The 24,100-nt window shown below is 45.4% G+C and overlaps 1 protein-coding gene across 1 annotated transcript; it reads left to right on the forward strand.

Annotated features, from left to right (window-relative positions):
* Positions 1–219: 219 nt before the first annotated feature.
* LOC121445836 (E3 ubiquitin-protein ligase UBR4-like) lies at positions 220–23,552 on the forward strand (the record flags this gene model as incomplete). The annotated part of the gene is made up of 21 exons (XM_041647982.1): positions 220–325; positions 1,472–1,527; positions 2,399–2,501; positions 2,635–2,776; positions 2,919–3,043; positions 6,341–6,465; positions 7,041–7,100; positions 7,182–7,372; positions 9,241–9,340; positions 9,472–9,609; positions 10,152–10,269; positions 11,184–11,371; positions 12,474–12,633; positions 12,712–12,797; positions 18,346–18,515; positions 19,590–19,872; positions 20,653–20,736; positions 21,881–22,009; positions 22,788–22,970; positions 23,107–23,229; positions 23,365–23,552. Coding segments are annotated over 21 exons (2,858 nt in total), but the record flags the coding sequence as incomplete, so codon positions are not given.
* Positions 23,553–24,100: the final 548 nt, after the last annotated feature.

Here is a 24,100-nt window from a genome sequence, read left to right on the forward strand (position 1 = left end):
GCCTAAGTATTAGATGAGCTGATACATTTGAAGTGCAGGAAGTGTGGTGTGTTTCCTGTTAAAGTCATCTTAATATCTACTAAATACTAGTTAGCTTTTGTCATCTGGGGAGATTGCTGCTAAGAATGCAGATCCTGTGAGCTCAGTGCTTGTTCTGCTGCTGTGTTGCATGTGAGGCTGACCTGTTGCCAATTAAGTGACTGTTTTTGCTTTCCTCAGTTCCCCGGAACCAGCTTCAGTCGGTGGGCAGCGGCCTGTAAAGTCCTCATTGAGTTTTCTCTCCTTCGTCTGGAGAACCCGGATGAGGCATGTGCTGTGTCCCAGGGTGAGAGGAGAGGGTCCATTTGTGGCCCTTATTTTATTTATTTATTTATTTATTTTTTTGGTTTTTTTGGTTTTTCGAGACAGGGTTTCTCTGTGGTTTTTGGAGCCTGTCCTGGAGCTAGCTCTTGTAGACCAGCTGGTCTCGAACACACAGAGATCCGCCTGCCTCTGCCTCCCAAGTGCTGTGGCCCTTATTTTTAAAACCAGCTGTAAGTATGGGAACTGGATGAATGGTGTCAGACTAAGGTGGGTAAACCTTTTCTGAGGTTGATCAGATAGTTGTTTGTGGGCCATACTGTGTCTCTTGCAGCTTGCCAGCAGTCTATGCTGCAAACACAGGAGTGGAAATGAATATGCTATATCCTGCTAGCTGTAGACAGGCTAGAGTCTCCCAAGGATGGAAAGTTTCTGTATGTGTAAGCAGGTAGCAGTGAAAAGGGTGTGCTGTTTGACAAGTTGGCAGGCTTGGAAGAAAAGGGACCAGGCCTTACCACACTCTGGCTATGGCTGATTGTTACCATGCAGGAATGGAGGCATCAAGCTAGCCTGTTGTGGATAATTGAGACTCATAAGGAATCTAAGTTTGTTTTAAGGCCTTCTGTTTTTACAAAAGTTAGCCACAGCTGTAGTTGAAAACAGAAAACAGTTATGCAGTCTGTGAGAGTAAGACATTTGCAAACTGATTAACTCTCAGTGACCTCAGTTTGAGATCTCTGCCTGTGTATTTTTCACTGAAGTTATGTTTTTTTCTCTCCTCCCCCTTCTGGGGCCCCCCGGGACTGTGGTACATTCCCAGCCCTTCACACGGCAATTATTTGTGTGCACCTAACTCAGACCCCGCACTAGTTAGACTCCCCAAAGTACAGAACCGTCTAAAAGACGTGTGGATATGTTTTGTTTTCAGAAACACTTGATTCTGCTGATCAAAGGCCTGTGCACTGGCTGTAGCCGACTAGACAGAACGGAAATTATCACCTTCACAGCAATGATGAAGTCCGCCAAGCTTCCACAAACAGTTGAAGACGCTTTCAGATGGTGTGTGTCTGACACCCCTACTTACATGACCCCCTCTGTGGCCACTGTTGCTTTTTGTTGGCATTCTCCCTCATCTTCCCCCCCCCCCCCTTTTCGTTTCTGAATTTTGTAGTGGAAGATCAGAAAGAGCTGGCGTCTCCAGTAAGCCCTGAGCTAAGGCAGAAGGAGGTACAGATGAATTTTTTGAACCAGCTCACCTCAGTTTTTAACCCTAGAACCGGTACCATCTCCTCCCATTAGTCCACAGGCTCTGGTGAGTTCTTTACCCAAATATCCTCATTTTCATGGAATATGTTAAGATGATAGAACTGAGAAAAGATTATATTTTATTTAAAAATATAGCCCCCATTCTCCCTCTCCCCCCTAAAAAAAAGTCAGTGGGTGGTGGCATACCCCTTTAATCCCAGCACTTGGGAGGCAGAGGTAGGGGGTTCTCTGAGTTTGAGGTCAGTCTGGTCTACAGAACAAGTTCCAGGACATCCAGGGCTGCACAGAGAAACCCTATCTTGAAAACAAAACAAGATACAGTATACCATTTTGATCAGGAAGGGAGCATACAGGTGATGATAGAGCCATAAAACTTTATTGTCTGGTGACCTTGTAGACATCTTGGTTTGTGGTAAGTTTACTCAGGTACTTGTCCAATGACAGAATCATGCAATGAGGCATTTCTTAGACTATATTCCCACCGTTAAGTGACGGGCTTTGGTGGAAGAATATACAAAACAAATCATACCAAATGATTTGCCTCCCATCTTCCTTTGTGTGGTTTGGACCATTTGTGGGTCATTCTCTCGTGCTTTCCTCAGTGTGAATGCCACAGAAACATGTGCAGATTTCCTCACAAGGCTCCCACTCTGGTGAAAACATACAGTTCATGAGCTGTTTATGTCTCAACTTCGCTTGTATTTTCTCCTGGGTCAGCAGTTTCTCACTTGTAGCTGAATGTCCAAGCATTTCCAAGAAGCTGCCTTGTTGTACCCAGCATGGTGCCTGGCAGCAGGCAAGTGGTCATGCTAGGGCCTGTGTTTCTCTTCAGGTGGAAGGAGAAAATGATGAGCAGCCATCCACAGATCAAGCCTCTGCTGTCAAGACCAAGAACGTGTTCATAGCTCAGAATGTGGCTAGCCTTCAAGAGCTTGGTAGGAGCCTGTCTGCTGTTAGAAAGCTGATCTATATGCTTACCCAAATATCTTGCCTGTGCTTCTTCCATGTGGAGAAGGACCAGGCTTCAGACAGAGGCCCATTGGACAGTGTGTCTTTTTGTTAATCCAGGTGGCTCAGAGAAGCTGCTCCGAGTGTGCCTGAACCTGCCATATTTCCTGCGCTACATCAATCGGTTCCAGGATGCAGTGGTAGCCAATTCCTTCTTCATCATGCCTGCAACAGTAGCTGATGCCACTGCTGTTCGCAATGGGTAAGTTGCTCCTTGACCTTGTACTTCATTCTAATCCCAAGGGATAGAGCTGATTAGTCTTTACCCGTGCTGGTTTTCTTTATTAGACTATAGAAGCAAGTGGTCCTAGGACTGTTGCTGATCCTCTTCTGTAATGTTCCAGTTTTCACTCACTAGTGATTGATGTAACCATGGCCTTGGATACCCTTTCTCTACCTGTGTTGGAACCCCTCAATCCTTCACGTCTGCAAGATGTGACAGTTCTCAGCCTCAGCTGTCTGTATGCGGGTAAGAAGTTATGTCTGCTATAATTTTCTTTAGTCAAACATGGGTTTGATTCGAGAAAGTCATAAAAACCTTGAGAACTCCATTCTCCTTCCTTGGCATCATTACTTCTGAGACTATCTAATATCACATGTAAGGCCAAGGGAAACCGTTACGGGCATTGAAGTGACCCTGCTGTTTAACTGCTGGCCTCAATTTGTGTGTGTGTGTGAACGTGTGTATGTACAGGTGTGTGTGTCTGTGCACATATGTGTGAGTGCATGTGGAGACCAGAGGTCAACTTTGGGTGTTGTTCTTTAGTAGCTGTCTACCTTCTTTTTTGTTTTTTTAAAATTTATTTATTTATTTCCACCTTCTTTTTTGAGACAGGGTCTCTTTTTTTTTTTAAACTTTTTTTTTTTTTTTTTAATTTTTCTTTTTTGTTTTTTGAGACAGGGTTTCTCTGTAGCTTTGGAGCCTGTCCTGGAACTCCCTTTGTAGACCAGGCTGGCCTCGAACTCACAGAGATCCGCCTGCCTCTGCCTCCCGAGTGCTGGGATTAAAGGCGTGCGCCACCACCGCCCGGCTTTAAACATTTTTTTAATTGATATTTATTGAGCTCTACATTTTTCTCTGCTTCCCTCCCTTCTCTCCCCTCCTTTCCCCTCCCCTCTTCAATCCTCCGCCAAGGTTCCCATGCTCCCAATTTACTCAGGAGATCTGAGACAGGGTCTCTTACTGACTGAGAGCTCACCAAATAGGCTGTTCATCAAGTCTCTGGGAGCCACCTGTTGACCTCCTCAGTGCTGAGATTACAAGCATGCCCCACTTATGCCTGGCTTTTTAAAATGGGTTCAAGGGCTGGAACTCAGCTCACAAGGAGCATTGGAGAACAGAGGGCTAAGTGGAATAACATAAGGCAGAATGCAAGGGTACAGATCAAGGAGAGGCTGAGTCTTGCTGTGAGATTGATTTGAGGATGGCTTCTTGGGAAAGCTGGTGCCTGTGTAGATGAAGAGTGTTCTTTGTGTTTTCATACAGCCCCTTTCCTACTGTTAATCAGGTTCCCTCAGAAGTGGAGCCTGACAGCTGGTGGTGTGAGTGTGTGTTCATTCCTGTGCACTTGCTGTTGGTGAGCACATTGTAGAGGCCAGTCAGTGTCAGGTGCCTTCCTTTTTTGCTCTCTGCTTACTTATTTATTTACTTATTTATTGGTTTTCCCAGGCAGGGTTTCCTCTCTGCACCATGTTCATATCTGGTGCATGGATCTCCTAGAACTGGAGTTACAGGCAATTATGAGCAACCCATGGGTGCTGGGTATTGAACCTGAGTTCTCTGGAGGAGCAGCCAGTGCTTTTAACCATTAAACCATTTCTCCAGTCCCCTATCTTTCTTTTGTCCCCTCAAAAATTTAGATTTATTCATTTATTGTTTATGTGTATGTGTGTCTCCTGAGTGCTGGAAATAATGTGCACTGGCACGCCTGGCCTTAGATTTTCTTTTAAAGGTGTTTGGAATGAGCAGGCACTACACGATTTTCACACGCTTCCTTTGAGACTCATGGTACCCTACTGATAATCCATCCATTTGTTGTCACCAGTAAGCCACTACTGACATAGGTGTGTAGCACGAATTCTAATCGGTCTTAATAATAAAAACCCAGAGTCAGATATTAGGGGCCGAGAGCTGAAAGATCAGAGAAGCAGAGCAGCCAGCCCCTTGTTCTTACCTTTACAAAATCCTCACACTGAATGGGGTATCCTGTCTGTACAAGTCCTCAGACTGAATGCTCAGACTAACTGCATTGAGCTCCTGTCTCTTCCCACCTTATATTCTTCTCTCCGCCCAGCCATATCCCTTCCTCTGTCCACCTCCCAAGTACTGGGATTAAAGGTATGAGCCAGCATTGCCTGGCTCTGTTTCTCTTTCAGACTAGATCAATCTTGCGTAGCCCAGTGAAGCCTTGAACTCACAGAGATCCATCTGCCTTTGCCTCCCGAGTGCTGGGATTAAAGTTGTGCACCACCACTGCCTGGCCTTTATCGCTAACTAGTGGCTGATTTCCAAGCAAGCCTTATTTTCTAGATCACAAATAAATATCGCCACACATGTGAACTAATCCATAGTTCTATGTGTGTGTGTTTGGGGGTTGTATGAGTATGTTCCTGTGTGTGCACACGGGTGTGCTCATCTGAGCCTATGTCTTTAGGGGCTTGAGGTTATAATAATCAAGTGTGTCTTCCGCTATCTTTTTGTATATTTTTTGAGATATCATCTCCCAGTAAACCCAGAACTCCTTGTTTGCATAAACAAGGCCAGTGAACTCCCAGGATCTTTCTGTCTCCATCTTCCCTAGTTTTGGGGTTACAGACATGCACTGTGTACCAGGTTTCCATGTGCGTTGGGGATCTTTATTCAGGTCCTCATTCTTGCATAGCCAGTGTTGGCCCAATCGAGCTATCTCCTACTCTCCGTAGGCCTCTTTTTGTGTGGTGGGATTCTGGGTTTTCATAAATGTATAATATCATGTTTTACTGTTATCACAGCAAGCAGAATAGTCACTGCCCCAGATATCCCCTCTGCTGCTCCTTTTATCTTGTATTCCTCCCCACCCTTCACTAACCATTGGACTTCTTACTGTCCCTGTAGTGTTAGCCTTTCAGAATGTTGTGTCATCAGTGTCGTATAGGTTGGAGCCTTTTCACACTGGCTTCTTTTACTTAGCAGCGGCCATGAAGGTTCTTCCATGGCCTTTCTGTGTAGTGCATCCAATTTAGAGAGAGGGAAGGAGGGAGGGAAGAAGGGAGGGGGAGAGAGAGAGATACGTTGGGGATTAAATCTATGACCTCACTCATGCTAGGCCTAAGTGTTATACTTCTGAGTTTATACATGCAACCTTCTTTTTATTTTTTGAGACATGGCAGCCAAGTTGCCTATGCTGGCCTTGAATTCACTCTGTAACCCAGGCATGACTTGAGCCTCAGACTCTTGCATGTTGTGGTTATAAGTATGTACAACCATGCCTGGCTTTGTCTGTTCATCTTGAAGGATATCTTGCTTGATTCCATTTGTTGGTGGTTACAAATAGAGCGTCATTAAATGTTCATGTGCAGATTCCTGTGTGGTGTGGGGTTTTCTCATTTGGGTGAGTAACTAGGAGTATGGCGGCTGGATTATGTGGCAGGACTGCATTTACACTCGACCTTTGGAGTTCTTTGAGGAATCGAATAATGGAATTGTTTGTGGCTAGCGTGTTCCATCTTTGTATCTTGGATTTGAGGCCGTTCGCCAAGATTGAAATCTGTGCCTGTTCTTTTCCAGGCGTGAGTGTAGCCACCTGCATGGCCATTCTTCATGTGGGTAGTGCCCAGCAAGTGCGGACAGGGTCCACAAGCTCCAAAGAAGACGACTATGAAAGTGATGCGGCCACTATTGTCCAGAAATGTGTAAGTCAAGTGTCCGGTGACATGGAAACCTTGACTGTTAACATGTGGGAGTGTGGCTTCTTTTCTTGATGGAGGAAAAGGCTTAGGGTCTCCACACTCCTTCCCTGGACAGTGTTTCTAAGATGGACTCAGCCAAGGTCTTCTGCATATTTGCATTCATAAATGCTCCCCTTTCTGTGTTGTGTTGGTCTTGTTGTAAACACAGTAAGTTTGTGGCAGCCATAAGCCTTGCTTGGGAAGGATTTACTCAGTGAACTGTTTTGGGTTTACTGGGTGCTGATGTATTTTCAGGCAGGACGTAGCAAACAAGGTTTTGCTGTAAGTACATAAAAGGAATTGGTTGGGATGGGAAGCTGGCTGATGCAGGGCTGGGCATATGGGAACACCTAAGAAGGTGTCGTGCCCTGAGAGAGGTACAGGTAGTTCCCCATGAGGTCAGAAACTGATGGTGATAGGTCACCGAGTGACCTGATGACAGTTATACTTCTTCCAGTAAACTGGCTCAGGTTGTAAGGTTTAGATCTGTGATGGTGACCTGAGCTGCTCAGATTATATGTCTGTTTGTTCCTGGGCAGCTTGAGATCTACGACATGATCGGACAGGCAATCAGCAGCTCCCGCCGTGCTGGTGGTGAGGTAAGAGGCTTGTGTGCTGTGCTTACCTCCTGTCAGGTGTGATTTTCCCCGCTGATGTTTGGTTTTGTCCTTTCTCACCAGCATTTCCAGAACTTCCAGCTGTTGGGCGCCTGGTGTCTGCTGAATAGCCTCTTCCTCATACTGAATCTCAGCCCCACTGCCCTGGCTGACAAGGGGAAAGAGAAGGACCCATTGGCTGCTCTCCGAGTCAGAGACATCCTTTCTCGTACAAAAGAGGGAGTAGGCTCTCCCAAACTGGGGCCTGGCAAAGGGTATGTGTCTGCCTCTGGCTCCAGTTCTGGATGCTGTGCTCTGTTCCTAGTTCACAGGGCTCATGAGCTGCTGACCCCACATCAGAGCTTGTGTGTTTGCTTTGGTGCTGTAGATTGTAGCCAGGGTCTGTGCGTGCTGTGCATACCTTGTCCCAAGGGTTCAAGTTAGCCTCTTGCTCTAGCATCTAGATAGGTTAGTTCGTTTTGATCCCATTGCCTCATTTTTGAGAGACAGAACGATTATATGATGTGTGTATTTAGTTTCCAACAAGTTCATATCAAAAGATGAGATATGTGTTGGGTGGTGGTGGTGGCACATGCCTTTAATTTCAGAACTTGGGAAGTGGGGGACAGAAGCAGGCTGACCTCTGTGAGTTTGAAGCCGACCTGCTCTACAGTGTGAGTTCCAGGACAGCAAGGGCTACATATGACCTTGTCTTGGGCAGGTGGGGGGTGGAGGGGAGGTGAGTGGCACTTGCTGGGAAGGAGATAAGGAGATAACAGTGAATGTTACCTGTTGCTCAGGTGGTTCCTTCAATTGAGACATTGCTGGATTTTATTTATTCTTTTAATTCCTTTTTTTTCTTTTTAATTTATTTTATGGGTATATTACTTTTAAGATTTATTTTATATATGTGAATGTTTTGCCTTCATACATATATATACTGTATGCATATCTATTAATCACAGAAGTCAAAAGAAGGCATCAGATCTTGTGGAACTGGACTTATGGATGGTTGTGATTCACCGTGTGGGTGCTGGGAGATCTTCTGCAAAAGCAACAAGTGCTCTTAAGTGCTAAGCTATCTCTCTGTATTTGTATGGGTGTTTTGCCTATGTGTATGTGCCTGGAGCCCAGAAGAAGGCTTCATATTCCCTTGATCTGGAGCCACAGATGATATATAAGTTAAAAGCCATAAGTTATGTGGGTGCTGGGTATAACCTGGCTCCTCTGTAAGAGCAATCAGTGCTCTTATTTGCTGAGCTACCTCTCCTGCTCTGCTCCTCTTTGTTCTTTTTTTCCCTCTGAGACAGGGTCTCTGATAGCCCATCCAGCTTCACACTTGTGGTGTAACTGATGACCTCGAGCTCCTGGTTCTTCTGCTTCTGCTCCCAAGTACTGGGCTTTATAGGAGTCTGTCATCACACCCATTTTGGATTTTATTCTCTAAGTGGAGAAATAACAGCGGTACTAGCAAGTCCATTTTAGATTGTCATAAGTCTTGTGAAAAAAAAAGAGGCCTGAGCAAGAGGTTAGCAGGAGTTATGCTGTGTTTGGAAAGGAATTGTTTAGGTCGATGTGGAAGTAGATTAAGCATTAGCTTCAGCAGACTCAGTGTGACACAAAAAGTGTTTGGCCTGGAGCTAAGGAGCTAGAGGCTTGTGCAGTCATGAGGACCTGCGTTCAGTTCCTAGAACTCGAGTACCTTATAACTGCAGCACAGGAGAGGTAGAGATGGGAAGATCACTCGGGTTTACTGGGTATTGCCCTGAGGAACAGCATCCAAGGTTGACCATTAAAGGTTTGGCCTTTATGCACATTGGTGTGTGCATGTACACACACACATTTTGCATGAGCATCTGGGTTGTATAAGTGCATTGAAATAGGGACTATTGGGTTAGAAGCAGATTGGAGAAAGAGAGGAGTAAGATTTTTCTTTTGTTTGTGGTGAGTTTAGCTGGTGGCTAGGACTTTGTTAATGAGCTGCAGTGCTAGGGTGATTTTTATGTGTATAGTACTCAGTGGAAAGGTTTGTAGATCCTTTAAAGGGGTCTGGGATGCTAGAATGGCAAGATAACAGCCATTTCTGAGGTTGTGCTTCATTGCTAAAGATCTTAGGGTCTGTGTTCTGTTTTCATTTGTATAGGCATCAGGGATTTGGAGTGCTCTCAGTGATCCTGGCAAACCATGCCATCAAGCTGCTGACATCTCTGTTTCAGGACCTGCAGGTGGAGGCGCTCCACAAGGTGAGGTGGCTCTTCTTTGGAGTCTGCAGATTGGTTTGAGGTTTACTCGGCATGCTGGCTGAAGCCATCAGTGAGGGTTCTTTCTTAACAGTGTAATAGGACTAATGCACCTCTGGTTTTGTTGTCTTCAGGGCTGGGAGACAGATGGTCCCCCTGCAGTCCTAAGCATTATGGCCCAAAGCACCTCCACACAAAGGATTCAACGGCTGATTGACTCTGTCCCGCTGACTAACCTGCTCTTGACTTTACTTTCAACTTCATACAGAAAGGTGGGTGAAAAATCAAGCCACTCATAAGTTGGAGTGACGTTGACAAGAGCGTGGTGTTTATCAGTGCAGACTGTGGTGATAGTTCTGGAAAGGAACCCTCCCTAGAACCCCTCTCTCCTCCCTTCTTGCCTCCCTTTCTGGGCTTGCATTCCTGCACTCAAGTGATCCTCCTGCTTCAGGCTCCGTGGATTACAGGCACATGTCACTGTACCCAGCTTGACAAAGACAATAGTCCTTGTAGCTTTGGAAGCAGCTATTGAATGCCAGTGTTAGATCTATGTTGACCCTTGGTGACTTGTGGTGACAGTTCTGGAGCAGAAGCGTGGTGGACACTCCAGGAATGCTCCTTTACATTCCTTGGCCATGTCTCCGGTTGAGTGCTTATGTAAGATAAAGCAGCTAGAGTCCTGCGTGGGGAGCATTTGGGGAAACCTGATTTGAAAAGCAACTGAGACATGGAGACGCTTGTAGGTCGTCAAGGAGATGAAATTGTTCAGCTCTTTTCTGGATTCATCTTTTCTGCAACCTTGTGGTTTCCCTAGGCATGTGTCCTGCAGCGGCAGAGGAAGGGCTCCATGAGCAGTGATGCCAGTGCCTCCACCGACTCCAACACATACTATGAGGATGACTTCAGTAGCACAGAGGAGGACAGCAGCCAAGGTAGTCAGAGATAGCCCTCTAGTTGCTGTGCTTCTCTGTCTCCCCTTCCTGGTTGCCTTTGCATTTATGTGTTTTCAGAGATGACATGCTCGAGGGGCAGGGAGTGCTGGGAAAGTGCTTTTCTAGAACGTGTGATGGATTGGGTTAGCGTCCCAGCCTGGTAAACCAGGTGTGGTGCACTTACCTGTTATCCCAGCACTAGGAAGGCAGGAAGAGGGGTATATGTTCAAGGTCATTATTGACTGCTTTAGTGAATTAGAGGCCTGCCTGGGCTACTTGAGACCTTTTTCAAAAATAATAAGTTGAGTGTATTATACTAAATGATAAATCTTGCTTTCAGCTAAGCCCATGCAGATTTTCATTTCTGCCAGAATCAAAATACATCTCAGTTGCTCATGTTTCCTCCTTTGTTGGCCCATGCTGGGATTTCTGCTCTCCCTGTGCAGGACAAAGGGCCATGTGGCAGGGATTTGGTTTTATTGTGGGTTTGTAGCTTAGGGATGAATAGGTCAGAACTGAAGACTTAGTAGAGAAGATAATTCTCCACTTCCCTTCCATGGTCAAGTTTGTGGGACAGTATGGCACACCAAGGGGTGTGATTCTTAGCATCTTGGGCATGCAGCTGGTGAGACTTGGTTGCTCTTGTAAATGTTTGGCTTCTTTTCAGGCAGGTAGATAAGAGAAAATGGTTTCTCTTCTGTTGTTGGACTCCTTAAAAAAAAAATCAGTTTCACTACACCATAATTAAAGTATAATAAGATGGAAACACTATCCACTTAGTCGTCTTGAAAGATTGACAGGAGCAGTCCCCATCCTTGGCATCAGCATGCTGTGGGGTCTTTTGGCTTGAGCACTTTTAAAAAACAGGTTCACACATACAGAGGTGGTTATTTTTGTGACTTTTCTCTTTTCAGATGATGACAGCGAGCCCATTTTGGGGCAGTGGTTTGAGGAGACCATCTCTCCCAGTAAAGAGAAAACTGCACCTCCACCCCCTCCACCGCCCCCTCCCCTGGAAAGCTCTCCTCGGGTTAAAAGCCCCAGTAAACAGGCCTCTGGTGAGAAGGGCAACATCTTGGCCAGTCGCAAAGATCCTGAGTTGGTAAGAGTAGATTCTGAGGTTCGGGCCGTGGGAGGAGGGGAGATTACTTCAGTCGAGTGGTTGAGCTGAGAAGTGGACCGTCTGAGTTAAAGCGGTTCTAAGTTGGATAATTTTGATACCTAGATCTTCCCCTGTGCAGGACTTTGAGGGAGTAATTATGTATCACTAAAGAGCTTGCTTCCAGTACTGATGGTTATTAGTACAGTCTTCTTTTTTTGGCTTAGATAGAGGTTGATTTGAAGCTTACTTTTTCCTCTTAATGGTTCTGGGCCAGAATCTGAATGTGTTGGGGGGTGATTTGCATCCATCCCAAAAGGCGTTGTGAAGGTGGTTTCAAAGCCTGTAGCATAGGTTTGCTGCATCATAAATGCTTACTTATTGATCCAGCCAATATTGATTATCTTTTGTGTTTCAGCCTTTATCCTGATAATTTATCAGTAAATGGGTCATTTGCAATTCTTTCACGTAGCCTTAAATACCTTCCTATTTCAAGGTTATGAGCATAAAACATTTATGTAATCGTTTAATGATTAGTCTTTTTAAAAAATATTTATTTATTTATTATGTATACAATAGTCTGTCTGTGTGTATGCCTGCAGACCAGAAGAGGGCACCAGACCTCATTACAGATGGTTGTGAGCCACCATGTGGTTGCTGAGAATTGAACTCAGGACCTTTGGAAGAGCAGGCAATGCTCTCAACCTCTGAGCCATCTCTCCAGCCTATGATTAGTCTTTATAATAATGACAAATCAGTGTAATAATAGAGAAAGGGGAGTGTAATAATTATTGATGTATGTAGGGGTCAATCTCCAGTATGTTATTGGTAATGTCTTGAGTTGGACAGGGGTGGGCTCTGGAGGACAAAGGGGAACTAGTGGGTTAGCTCAGAAAACGGGTGTTTTCTGAGGTCTCCATCAAGTGGGTGACCATTCTGTGCAGGTGGTTTTCATTGTGGATATAGTTCTATTGTAAGAATTAAGTGATAGACTTCATTTTTGGCATGGGGGTTTCTGGGTTTGTATAAATTCTAGCTTGACTTTAAGGTTGATTGAAGTTTGTACCACATGACCCTGAACCGAATTGTTTTCTGTTCCTTTTAGTTCTTAGGTCTGGCTTCCAACATTCTGAACTTTATCACATCTTCCATGCTGAACTCTCGGAACAATTTCATCCGGAACTATCTGAGTGTGTCTCTTTCAGAGCACCATATGGCCACCCTGGCAAGCATCATTAAGGAGGTGGACAAAGATGGACTCAAGGGTCAGTGGAGAGGCTGGGTGTTGTTGTAGGGCACTTATGGCTCCAAGTTCCTGAGTAACTGTATCCCTTTGTCCTAAGGGTCATCAGATGAGGACTTTGCTGCTGCTCTCTATCACTTCAACCACTCCCTGGTAACTTCTGACCTACAGTCCCCGAACTTGCAGGTTGGTGTCTACTGTGGCTGCCTAGGCGGGAACGCCTCACACCTTCTCTGTGACATGGTGGCTCTCATCATTGAAGGGTGCTTTGTTCTTACTCTCTGCTGGTCAGAGTTTTGCTTGGGTGTTCTGTGTGCCCCTGTGCAGTGGTTAGGATCTCTGGAAGAAAAAGATATTCTTTTCCCCATGTCATGAAGTTTAAAGAAAGGAAGCAAACAACTGAACAAGCTCCCAGTACTTCTCATAGTAGACCAATAGACAGAACTCACCAAAAGTTGTTTACAAAGTAAGAGTGGCAGATGCTCACCGGTCTGATGGGGAATATAAAGTCAAAGGCACTTTAAAGCGGCCATCAGGTCACACAGGAAACATGTTTGCTCTCCCTTACAAACCTTTCACCCAAACTGAGTTCAAGACCTTCACGAACATGTAACTGCATGAGTCCCTCCCTACTGAAATGGGTGGTGGTTTGAACCCTAAGTCTCAAGGTCCTCATTTCTTTAGTTTCACATTACAGTGAGGATTGCTGTAGCCCTTATTTACATGCCGTGTGCTACCTATCAGGTTTATGCTGTACCGCTTGACGCATCTGTTTCCACTGAAGTCCATTTGATTTGTGTCCAGGCTTATTGCATCCCAAGTGTTGCTGTGATCTTTCTTATCATGTTCCCTGTTGTGGGTGGAGGAGTGTGAGTCTCTTGGGGCTGTCACTGTGAGAGTCAGCACATCAGGCCACACTGCACGGGACTTGCAGTTCTCACTCCCACACAAGGAGTCAGATCGTGTGGATGCACATCCTTTTCTCACATTCGGCAATATCATATTTTAATAATAACTTAGTTGTCTTTATTTTTTATTTTATTTTTTAAAAGAAAAGCTGGAGGGGGAGTGGGGGGAGGGGGAGGGAAATGGGAGGAGGGGAGGAGGTGGAAATTTTTAATTAAAAAACAGCAAAAAAAAAGCTGGGCAGTGGTGGCACATGCATTTAATCTCAGTACTGGGAGGCAGTGGCAGGCTAATCTCTGTGAGTTCAAGGCCAGCTCGTTCTACAAGAGCTAGCTCCAGGAGAGGCTCCAAAATTACAGAAAACAAAACACCCCCCCCCCAAAAAAAAACAGGAAAAGAAAACAAGCTATCCCTTTAAATATTACATACCAATCCCACTCCCCCCCTTCCTCCCATTCCCTCCATCTCCCCACCCCCCTTCCCGCCCATGTACTCCTCAGAGAGGGTAAGGCACATTGCTTTGAGGAAGGATCAAGGCCCTCCTACTATATCTAGACTGAACAAGGTATCCATCCAAAGAGAAGGGGTTCCAAAAAAAAAAAAAAAACTAGTACAAGCAGTAGGGATAAATCTTGGTGCCACTGCTGGTGGCCCCCGCAGTCTGCCCCAGCCATACAACTGTCACTTATGTTCAGAAGGTCTAGTTTGGTCCTATACTGGTTTCTTCCCTGTCCAGCCAGAGTTGGTGAGCTCCCGTTAGTCCAGGTAAGCTGTTTCAGTGGGTGTCCCCATCATGGTCTTGACCTCTTTGCTCATATCACTCCTCCCACTCTTCGACTGATTTTGGGAGCTCAGCCTGGTGCTCCACTGTGGGTCTTTGCCCCTGTTTCCATCAGTTGCTGGATGAAGGTTCTATGGTGATGATTAACATAGTCATCAGTCTGACTACAGGGCAAAGCCAGGTCGGACACCTTCTCTACTATTGCTTAGGGTCTTAGCTGGGGTCGTCCTGTGGATTCCTGGGAATAACTTTTCTCTAAAGTGTGCATCCTGGGTCAGCGGTACAGCTCAGCGGTGCAGCTCAGTGGTACAGCATGTGCCTGGTCATGCAGGCCCTGACTTTGATTCTAGCACCACAGACAAAAGGATCATTTCTTTTGGATACCCTTCCCAGTGCCTTTATTCAGTGATCTCCACATTTGACTGGAAACTATTCTGAAAGTTTTTCTTTTACTGTTAATTATTTCAGTGCCTATTGCTCAGAAGGCTGAGGCAAGAGGATTGCAAATCCAAGGCTATCCCTGGCAACATAATGAAACTTTAATCTCAAAATATCCAAACAAAAGTGATTTCAGCAGATATATTTTAGGGGCTTGTCAATTTTTCCCAAAGGGATAAATCTTGCAAGCTATTGGAAAAAGTTAAATTCTCAGAATCCCAAACTGTTGGCAGAATCTCTAAAGTTTTCTTCTGTAGTTTAAGAAGATGGTTATGAAATGTGTTAATTCCTGCCTATTGTTAAGGGAAATATTTTGGCAGGAAGGAAATGAGAGTTGAGTGAATTATTAAGAGTGTGGCCTCTGTGGCAACTTCCTATACTGTCTGAAGCTGGTCCTGCACAGTGCTCAGCTCTTTCCCCCAGTTGGAGTTTGTTTAGGGAAGCTTCAGTGTTCATAACCTTGTTTTACCTAACTCGTCTAGAGAACAGAGACGAAATACTTTTCTCTGGACTGGAGTCCCTAGGCTTCTTGTAGTGATGTTGCCCTCAGCATTTGAGAGGGAACTGCTAATGTGTGTGTGCAGACTTGTGACATCATGACACAGGGAATTCCCAACCTCTTTTCATCCCTGTCTGTTTGGAGGCTGTCAGTTCACTAGGAAGTGTATGCATTGCTGTTAGTGCAGTGCTTGGCCTGGAGTAACTGCCTGGTACTTGAAACAGCCCTTGAGATCCATGGCATTGGATTGATGCTGAATTCCAAGGAGTTGTGTTATTAGGGATCCTGAAAGATAGAATTTAGTTGGTCAGAAATTTCTTCTAGTTGTCAGATGGTAGTGGTTCATACATTTTAATCCCAGTACTCAGGAGGCAGAGGCAGGTGGATCTCTGAGTTCAAGCCTAACCTGGTTTACAGAGCAATTTCCAGGATAGCCAGAGCTACACAGTGAAACTGTTGTAGTAATAGGAGCGGCGGGGCTGCGTCCCCAGCACCCCGGCCGCCCACATGGCTAGCTTATGCCCCGAAATAACTACACAGACACTGTATTCTTTTAAACACTGCTTGGCCCATTTCTATCTAGCCTCTTCTCGGCTAACTCTCGCACCTGGACTAGCCCATTTCTAATCATCTATGTAGCACCAGTCTTACCGGGAAGATTCTAGCCTACGTCCATCCTGGGTCCATCCTGGGTCGGAGCTTCATTGCATGCATCTTCCCGGGAGCGGGGAGCATGGTGTCTCTCTGAGGCGTCTGCCCCCCCCAAGAGGAGAGCTGTCGAGTCTGAGCTCACTTCCTCTTCCCAGCATTCTGTTCTGTTTACTCCTTCCACCTATGTTTTAACCTATGAGGGCCAGCCAAGCAGTTTATTTTTTTAACCAATGACCTTCCTCCATCATTTCCCCTTTTTCTGTTTAAACAAAAAGGAAAGGCTTTAACTTTAACATAGCAAAATTACATATAACAAAACAGTTATCAAGTAAAAATTACAATAATCTTTATCATAACTAAGGAAAACTATAACTATAACTAACTATTCTTAACTCCATCAAAGACTCCAGAAGAATACAATATTACCTAAGCAAACAAAAAGTAAGCAATTTTCAAAACCTAGAAATGACAGAGAGATCTCACTGCCTGTATAGTCACCCAAAGTTCCTCTGTACCATTGGGGCATCAATCTTCAGCCTTCAGGCCCATAGTATCCAGCAGACATTTCCATGAAGCAGGAAAATTCAAAGTCAGTCCCTCTCCAATTCCAAGCCTGTTAATAAGAGAAAAATCCAGAGTTTCTGGAGTTTCTGTCCCATGTCAAGAGCCATGATATGGGACAGAAAGAAATATGAGTTTAGAAAACATCTTTGCTTTTCTCCATATCTGTCATACTTTTCATTGAATATATCTATCATGCCTTTCAGTGGATATATATATATATATATATATGATTAATGTTTAAGTTTTTCACAATGAACAATGAGTTTTTCCTGAAGTGACATTTGAAGTTTCCAGGAAAAAGATGGGGCCCCAGACCTCATTACAGATGGTTGGCTACTATGGGCCTGTGTGGCCTAGTGTGTCTCGGACTCGGCACTGGGGCCCGAGTCACGAACTAAAAAACAGCACCCAGGAGGGTGCTGTGTTAGCTAGCGGGCTACCCGCTTGAGTCGGGGGCAAAATAGCCCGATGTTGGACGCCAAACTGTGTCTCGAAAAAAACAGAAAAAAGGGAAAAAAAGAAAAAGTAATTTCTTCTAGCATGATTTGTGCCTTTCACAGCCGTATGGCAAATGAGCCATCTGGGTTGTGTTCCGATGGCACCTGCTCACTGTGTGCGCCCTTAGTTCCTTGGGAACAGTACTCAACTGGAAGCAAGGACAGCTGTAGTTCTTCTTTCTCAGGGATCATGGGCTTCTGGTCCACCAAAGGGAAGGGAGTAGAAGGAGTGAGCAGGGCTGAATGGCTTGTGAGTCCACTGAGATCACTCTCTGGGGAGACAGTGTTCCAGAATGAGAGCGGGATATAAAGGCAGGGGACAATGGTGGGCATCACCTAATTTGCATTAAACAGCATGCTTCTATCATAAAGTCCTTAGTACAAGTCCTAGTTACTTATGGAAGGGGAGGTTGGGGTGCTCTATCAGGGAACTTTGCCAAGGGTCACACTAGCGATAAGTCAGGCCAGGCTTAGGGACAGCTTTCAGATAAGGTCAGGCCTCCAGGCCTAGAGACCTTCTCCAAATAAGGGCAGGTAGAAAGCAAGAAGTCTTGCTGGGGATGGGTCCTCCATGTTGCAAATTCTGGGAGAGCCTCCAGGCCATGGCAGACTGTAACTGATGACCAGCAGGGCCTCCCAACAGATGGCCCTATTGAGTAACACACATTGGCTTCTCACAGGCAGCATTTTTCTACTTAACACAAGTTGTCAACCCCCGTGGATGTTACTTGTCTGAGGTAACTAGCTTAAATGAAGTCCACTTAGCCAGGTGTGCTGGCACATGCGTTTAATTCCAGCACTCAGGAGGTGGGTTTCTGTGAGTTCAGGGCCAGCCAGGGCTACCCAGAGAGATGCTGTTTAAAAACAAACAAAAGAAAACAAACAAACCCAGTCCACCCTGCTCTGACATGTGTTGAGTTTCTTCTAAAGGCTTCCAACTCTCCCTTTCCAGCCATTTTGAAAACTGCTTTGATTCCATTGTCTCCAAGCACTTGTCCTTTCTAAAGCCTGCGTAGACACTAATTAAACTGCAGGTGTGATTGGGGTTTGTCCTGTTTTTCTCATTTGGTAGGCAACATAATTTTTCTCCAGATTTCTTTTTTTATAATATTTATTTATATGTATACAATATTCTGTCTGCTTGAATGCCTGAAGGCCAGAAGAGGGCACCAGACCTCATTACAGATGGGTGTGAGCCACCATGTGGCTGCTGGGAATTGAACTCAGGACCTTTGGAAGAGCAGGCAATGCTCTTAACTGCTGAGCCATCTCTCCAGCCCCCTCTCCAGATTTCTTTTAGCCGTATACTCACAAGTCCTTTTGTTATTTATTATTCATAAAAGGAGCTTTGGTGAATGAACAACCTTTTGACTTGTTCCTTGTCTCTCTTTTTTCCAGAATACACTACTACAGCAGCTAGGAGTTGCTCCTTTCTCCGAGGGCCCTTGGCCCCTGTACATTCACCCCCAAGGCCTCTCTGTGCTCTCTCGTCTCCTGCTTATCTGGCAACATAAAGCTGGAGCACAAGGTGACCCTGATGTCCCAGAATGCCTGAAAGTGTGGGACAGGTAAGACTGTAACAGAAGGTCTGTGGGTGATTGAGTGCTGTGTGCAGGGGTTTCACTGGTTGGTTGGCAGTCTGACTGGGAGAAGCTTCTCTCTGTCTGTATAGGTGGGTGGAGAAGTGATGGGGAGTGTGGAGGATGTTCTGTTAAACAGTGTGGTCTGAGAAAAGACACTTCCAATAGCCATGGGAGATTTGGTTACAATTGCCATTCAGAGCCTGGATTCCAAAGATGACCAGTGTCCTGAAGGAGAAAGGCCTCAGGTGCTTCCCACACAAGCGCATTTAGAGTGGCTGCTGCAGTTTTGGATACATTTTAAAGAACTTGTTTCCTTGGGGGAAGCTCAGCTTAATCACCCAAATCCTCAGATAGACCTGTTTTTTTGCCATTTTTTTTTTGTTTGTTTGTTTTCATGGTTAGGCTTCAAAGCTGTTGGTTTCCTAAAAGGCTTTGCTCTTCTATCCCCTAGCCCAGGATCAAATAGCTGTAATGTTGGATTTGCAAGATCATAGCCCTCTTTGAATGCCAGAGGCTCACTGTGTTCTTTATGGTATTCTGGGAGCTGGGATGAAGGAAGGGCACCCATGTTAAAGTACAGACCTCTTTCCTAAAAGCCAAAGAACATGCAGACAATGGACTGTGCTCATTCTTTTTTTTTTTTTTTTTTTTTTTATTAAAGGCTCTTCTGACAAGTTCCCAAATATTATAATATTCTCTTCCCCACTCCCCTTCTGCCACCCCTCCTCCTGCCTGGCTTAGAACTCTGTAGGTGTGCGCTTGTGCATACATGGCAGTCAGTCCCATGTGCCACATCATTCTTGGAGAGGTCAGAGGTCAACTTGTGGAGTTGGTTCTCTCTTACCATGTGAGACCTGGGGTGGGAACAAGGGGTGGCAGGCGTGGTGGTGAGCATCTTAACCCCACTGAGCCACCTTGTTGGTCCCACATCTGACTGTTTGGCTTCTCTGCACCAGCTTTTCTTTTCTTTAATTTGTTCTCCTTCCAGCACTGGGTGCTGTAATCTTGGGGCTTTTCTGCGTTTTCTCCACCAGACATGCTCCCCCTTTTTTGTGCCAGGTTTTTGTCTACAATGAAGCAGAGTGCACTGCAGGGGGTGATGCCCAGTGAGACAGAGGACCTGAATGTCGAGCACCTGCAGCTGCTGCTCCTCATCTTCCACAGCTTCTCTGAGAAGGGCCGCAGGACCATCTTCACCATGTTGGTGCAGAGCATCCAGGAGCTGAGTGTGAACATGGAGGTTCAGATGCGCTCCGTGCCGTTAACCCTGGCGCGCCTCCTTTTGATCTTTGACTACCTGCTTCATCAGTACTCCAAAGCCCCTGTGTATCTGTTTGAGCAGGTGAAGACCTGTACCATCTCCTCTCTCTCCTGAGAGCTCCATTCTTTTTTTTTTTTTTTTTACGATTTATTTGTTTATTATGTATACAGTGTTCTGTCTGTGTGTATGCTTGCTGGCCAGAAGAGGGCACCAGATCTCATTACAGATGGCTGTGAGCCACCATGTGGTTGCTGGGAATTGAACACAGGACCTCTGGAAGAGCAGTCAGTGCTCTTAACCTCTGAGCCATCCATCTCTTCAGCCCAGAGCTCCATTCTTTGCAGGCAGTAAGGTTTTATTTGTGGCTCTGAAGGCTTTATGGGGTAGGGCTAGCTACGTCTTTAGGTTTAGACTTGCTGTTTAGCTTGACATGATAACTGGAGGCTACTTGATGGGTTTGTTGACTAGTGGGTGTCATCTTGTTCACTCATGACTGTTCTTTCTCAACCAACCTACTTGCTTGTGTAGCTACAATGCCCTCAACTTTGGCTCCACATGTGCGTTAGTGTCTGGGGAAGGGTCTCACAGTAAATGCTGTAGTTGTAGCCTTTTTTGACAACACCAAAGAGGATGAGACGGTGGGTCAGAGATTCTATGCTCGGCAGTTTTCAAATTAATTCCTGGAGCAGTCTTCCCCACGATGCATTATCAGAAATTACTTTCCAAAAGAAATCATAGAAAAATCTTCCAATTTTCATTTGATGCTAACAAGTTTTTGTATAACTAGATCTGTTTTTGTCCTTGGTGTGAAAAGCAGGTAGTGACTATACCCTTTACTCGAATGTCTGTTGTATTTCAAAGGTGCAGCACAACCTGCTGAGTCCCCCCTTTTGGGTGGGCAAGTGGATCCCAAGACAGCAGCAGCCGCCGGGCCAACAGTCCTCTGTATCATGGGTTCAAGGAAGTAGAAGAAAACTGGTCCAAACATTTTTCATCAGGTCAGAAATAAGATTGTCAGCAAGAGGGTGATGACTTCTGGTCCTTGTTGGTGGCACTGAATCTGTAGCTCAGTGACTCCTGGAGGAGCTGTGGCCCTGGGCCTCAGTCTCCCCCTTGACGGTGGTCCATCACCTGCCAGTTCAGGAAAATTGTAGAAATTGATTTTCATATGCTTCACACTTGATTAACAAGTTCATCGTTTTCCAGATGCAGCCCCACAACCCAGGTTCTACTGCGTCCTGTCCCCAGAGGCTTCTGAGGAGGATTTGCACCGACTTGATTCTATGGTACTGGGAATTTTCTTTTATTCTTCTTTTCTTTCTTTCTTATTCCTTCTTCTGGAATTTTCTTTTTTCTTTTCTTTATTTCTTCTTATTCTCTGGAATTTTTTTCCTTTTCCTTTTTCTGCCTTTTTTCTTCTCTTCCTCATCCTCTTTTCAGAGTTAGGGTCTTTTCTTATGCTCTTAAACTAACTTTGAAAGCCTGAGGGTGGTCAAGCAGTCATCCTGACTCAGCTTTCTAAGTAGCTGGGGTTATAAGGTCTGGCCTGCCCCGCCCCGCCCCGCCCTGCCCTGCTCAAGAATTTTAAAGCCATTTTTACCTGTGGGTCAGATGCTTTCCACTCCCCCACACTGAGTGCTCTTTACTACACACACACACACATACACGTCAGCATTTGACTGTCTTAAAGGAAAACTTCAGAAATTTAACAAATCATTCAACAAAATGGTTACCTTGCTCTCTCATTCTAAAGCCTGCAGCTGTGTGCTTGTATCAATGTACAAACTTAAGTGTGAGGCCCAGAACTCGTAGTCTGCTGCAAGGAGAAACCAATTAAGAATAAGTTGATTGGATGTTTTTACAGCCAGGAGACTAAGTGATCATGTGAGGCCAGGAGGAGAAAATGAAGAAAAAAGTGTTTGCCCCCCCCCCCCCCCCACCCCCCCCGCAGGGTCTCCCTCTTCATCCCACTGGCCTGGAACTCAGAGATCCCCCTACCTCATCTCCCTGAGTGCTGGAATCAAAGGTGTGCAACAACACCTAGACCTAAATTGTTTTTGGTCTTTCTTGGTCTCTTTCTTGGTCTTAGGCATGTGAAGTTCTTTTCTCCAAGCTTGTCAAGTACGATGAACTTTACACCTCACTGACAGCCCTGCTTGCAGCTGGCTCTCAGTTTGATACAGTCAGGAGAAAGGAGAATAAGAATGTGACTGCTCTGGTAAGACTGTGGACCCTGGGAGGGGCTGGGTCTGCGTGTGATGATCGATCATTTTGGCCTGAAGCTCCTTTCTGGGCCTAAGCTATTATTCGTCATTTGTTTGCAAAACCGACTGTTTCTGTAGCATTTCTACAAAGTTTGCATGGTTCTGTCAGCTGTAATTTTATGTTTTGGTTAATGTTGAGTGGTATGTAACTGAGGCTTGGTGACTGCCTACATGTTAATGGCTGGGTGTTGTGTCATGTTAGAAGGCTAACACATGAGCTTTTATGCCTGTTAGTGCATGTGGGTTTCTAGATGCCTTAAAACAGGTCTGCACAGTTCCACGCTGTTTATTAAAGGGCTGTCTGATTGCAGCCCTGCCCAGCTCCTGTCCTCTCCCTTGGTTAGATGATAAAGTAGGGGGTGCCAGGGCTGTTGGAGAGTATCCTCGTAGCTTCTCAAGTGTAGAGAACAGAGCATACTGTCATAGTGTATCTGCCTGTTTGGTGTAATGCTCTGAGACCTCTCAGTTCACACTGGGCACCCAGTTCTGTGTGCTGAGATGCTCTGAGGGCCTAGTTCACACTAGGCAGTTCTGTGTGCTGAGATGCTCAGGGCCCTCTCAGTTCACAATGGCACACAGTTCTGTTTGAAAGGCTATCTTTTGGAACCTCAGGGGCCTCTCAGTTCACAATGGCACACAGTTCTGATTGAAAGACTATCTTTTCTAACAGCTGTTCTGTTAGGGAGATCTTAGCATGTCACAATGCTTCCACTGCTTTGTTCACCTCCTCAGGAGGCCTGCGCCCTGCAGTATTACTTCTTGATACTCTGGAGGATCTTGGGAATTTTGCCACCTTCAAAGACTTACATGAACCAGCTGGCCACGAACTTACCTGAGATGAGTGAATGTGACATCTTACACACTCTGCGATGGTCATCTCGCCTCCGGATCAGCTCCTATGTCAGCTGGATAAAGGTACCACAGGGGAGCTCAGTGCTGTGAGGGAGTTCCACAGGCTACTTGGTTCACACTGTGGGGACTTGTGAAGTTAGTGAAAGCTTTTGGATTTCCAGGTTATTTTCCTAAACACTCTTTCTTGTTGTCCAAATAGGATCACCTTATCAAACAGGGCATGAAGCCCGAGCATGCTGGCTCTGTCATAGAACTGACCTCCACCAAGTGTAGCTCAGTGAAGTACGACGTTGAGATTGTGGAAGAGTACTTCGCCCGACAGGTGTGCTATTATTCTAACCCTAACAACAGAACCAGGCTCTGCTATAGTCTTTTGTTTTGCTATAGCTAATTAATATCCTGGGTCTTTTTAAAGATCTCATCATTCTGCTCCATTGACTGCACCACCGTCCTGCAGTTGCATGAGATCCCTAGTCTGCAGTCCATCTACACCCTGGATGCGGCTATCTCAAAGGTCCAGGTCTCTCTGGATGAGCACTTTTCTAAGATGGCTGCAGAGACTGACCCTCATAAGTCATCTGAGATCACCAAGAACCTCCTTCCAGCTACGCTGCAACTCATTGACACCTATGCCTCGTTCACTAGGTATGGAGACTCACCTGAGAGATCCCTGGGGTGTCGGCTTGTACCCCTCCTTGTGTGCCAGCTTTGCGTTTTCCCTGTAGTATAGAGTGTAAAGGGGTGACCAAGAGGCAAAGTCACAGGATGTTGAATTTTTATAATTCCATGAAGGACTTCTAAGCTGCAGAGAATAGGAGTTTTTCTGAGTGCCACCATTCCAGTTCTCAGTGAGAATGAAGCACTCCCAGGGCTTCCAATTTACTGTACCAGATGTAGGAGCAATTACTAACTCTGTTTTGAAATTGTCTCACTGTGTTGTTTATTCCCGACCTTGTGGCAGTCTTCCTGTCTTAGCCTCCTGTTGCTGGACTTAGAGGCCTGAGAGGCTGAGAGACAAATATTACTAAATGGGTTGGAGGGTATTTCAAAACCTTTCTCTTTCTTCAGCAAACCTTGTAAACTACATGTCCTATAGAATTTGCTCAGCAAATGACGTTTAAAAGGTTTAAAATTCTTTTTCAATATATACAAAGTGGAGATCGCTCACAAATTGAGACTTCTTGTTTTTCTTA

This window comes from Microtus oregoni, unplaced genomic scaffold, assembly GCF_018167655.1.
Source record: "Microtus oregoni isolate MIOR12 unplaced genomic scaffold, Mior012 001408F_ref0000413, whole genome shotgun sequence".
Taxonomy (NCBI): Eukaryota; Metazoa; Chordata; class Mammalia; order Rodentia; family Cricetidae; genus Microtus; species Microtus oregoni.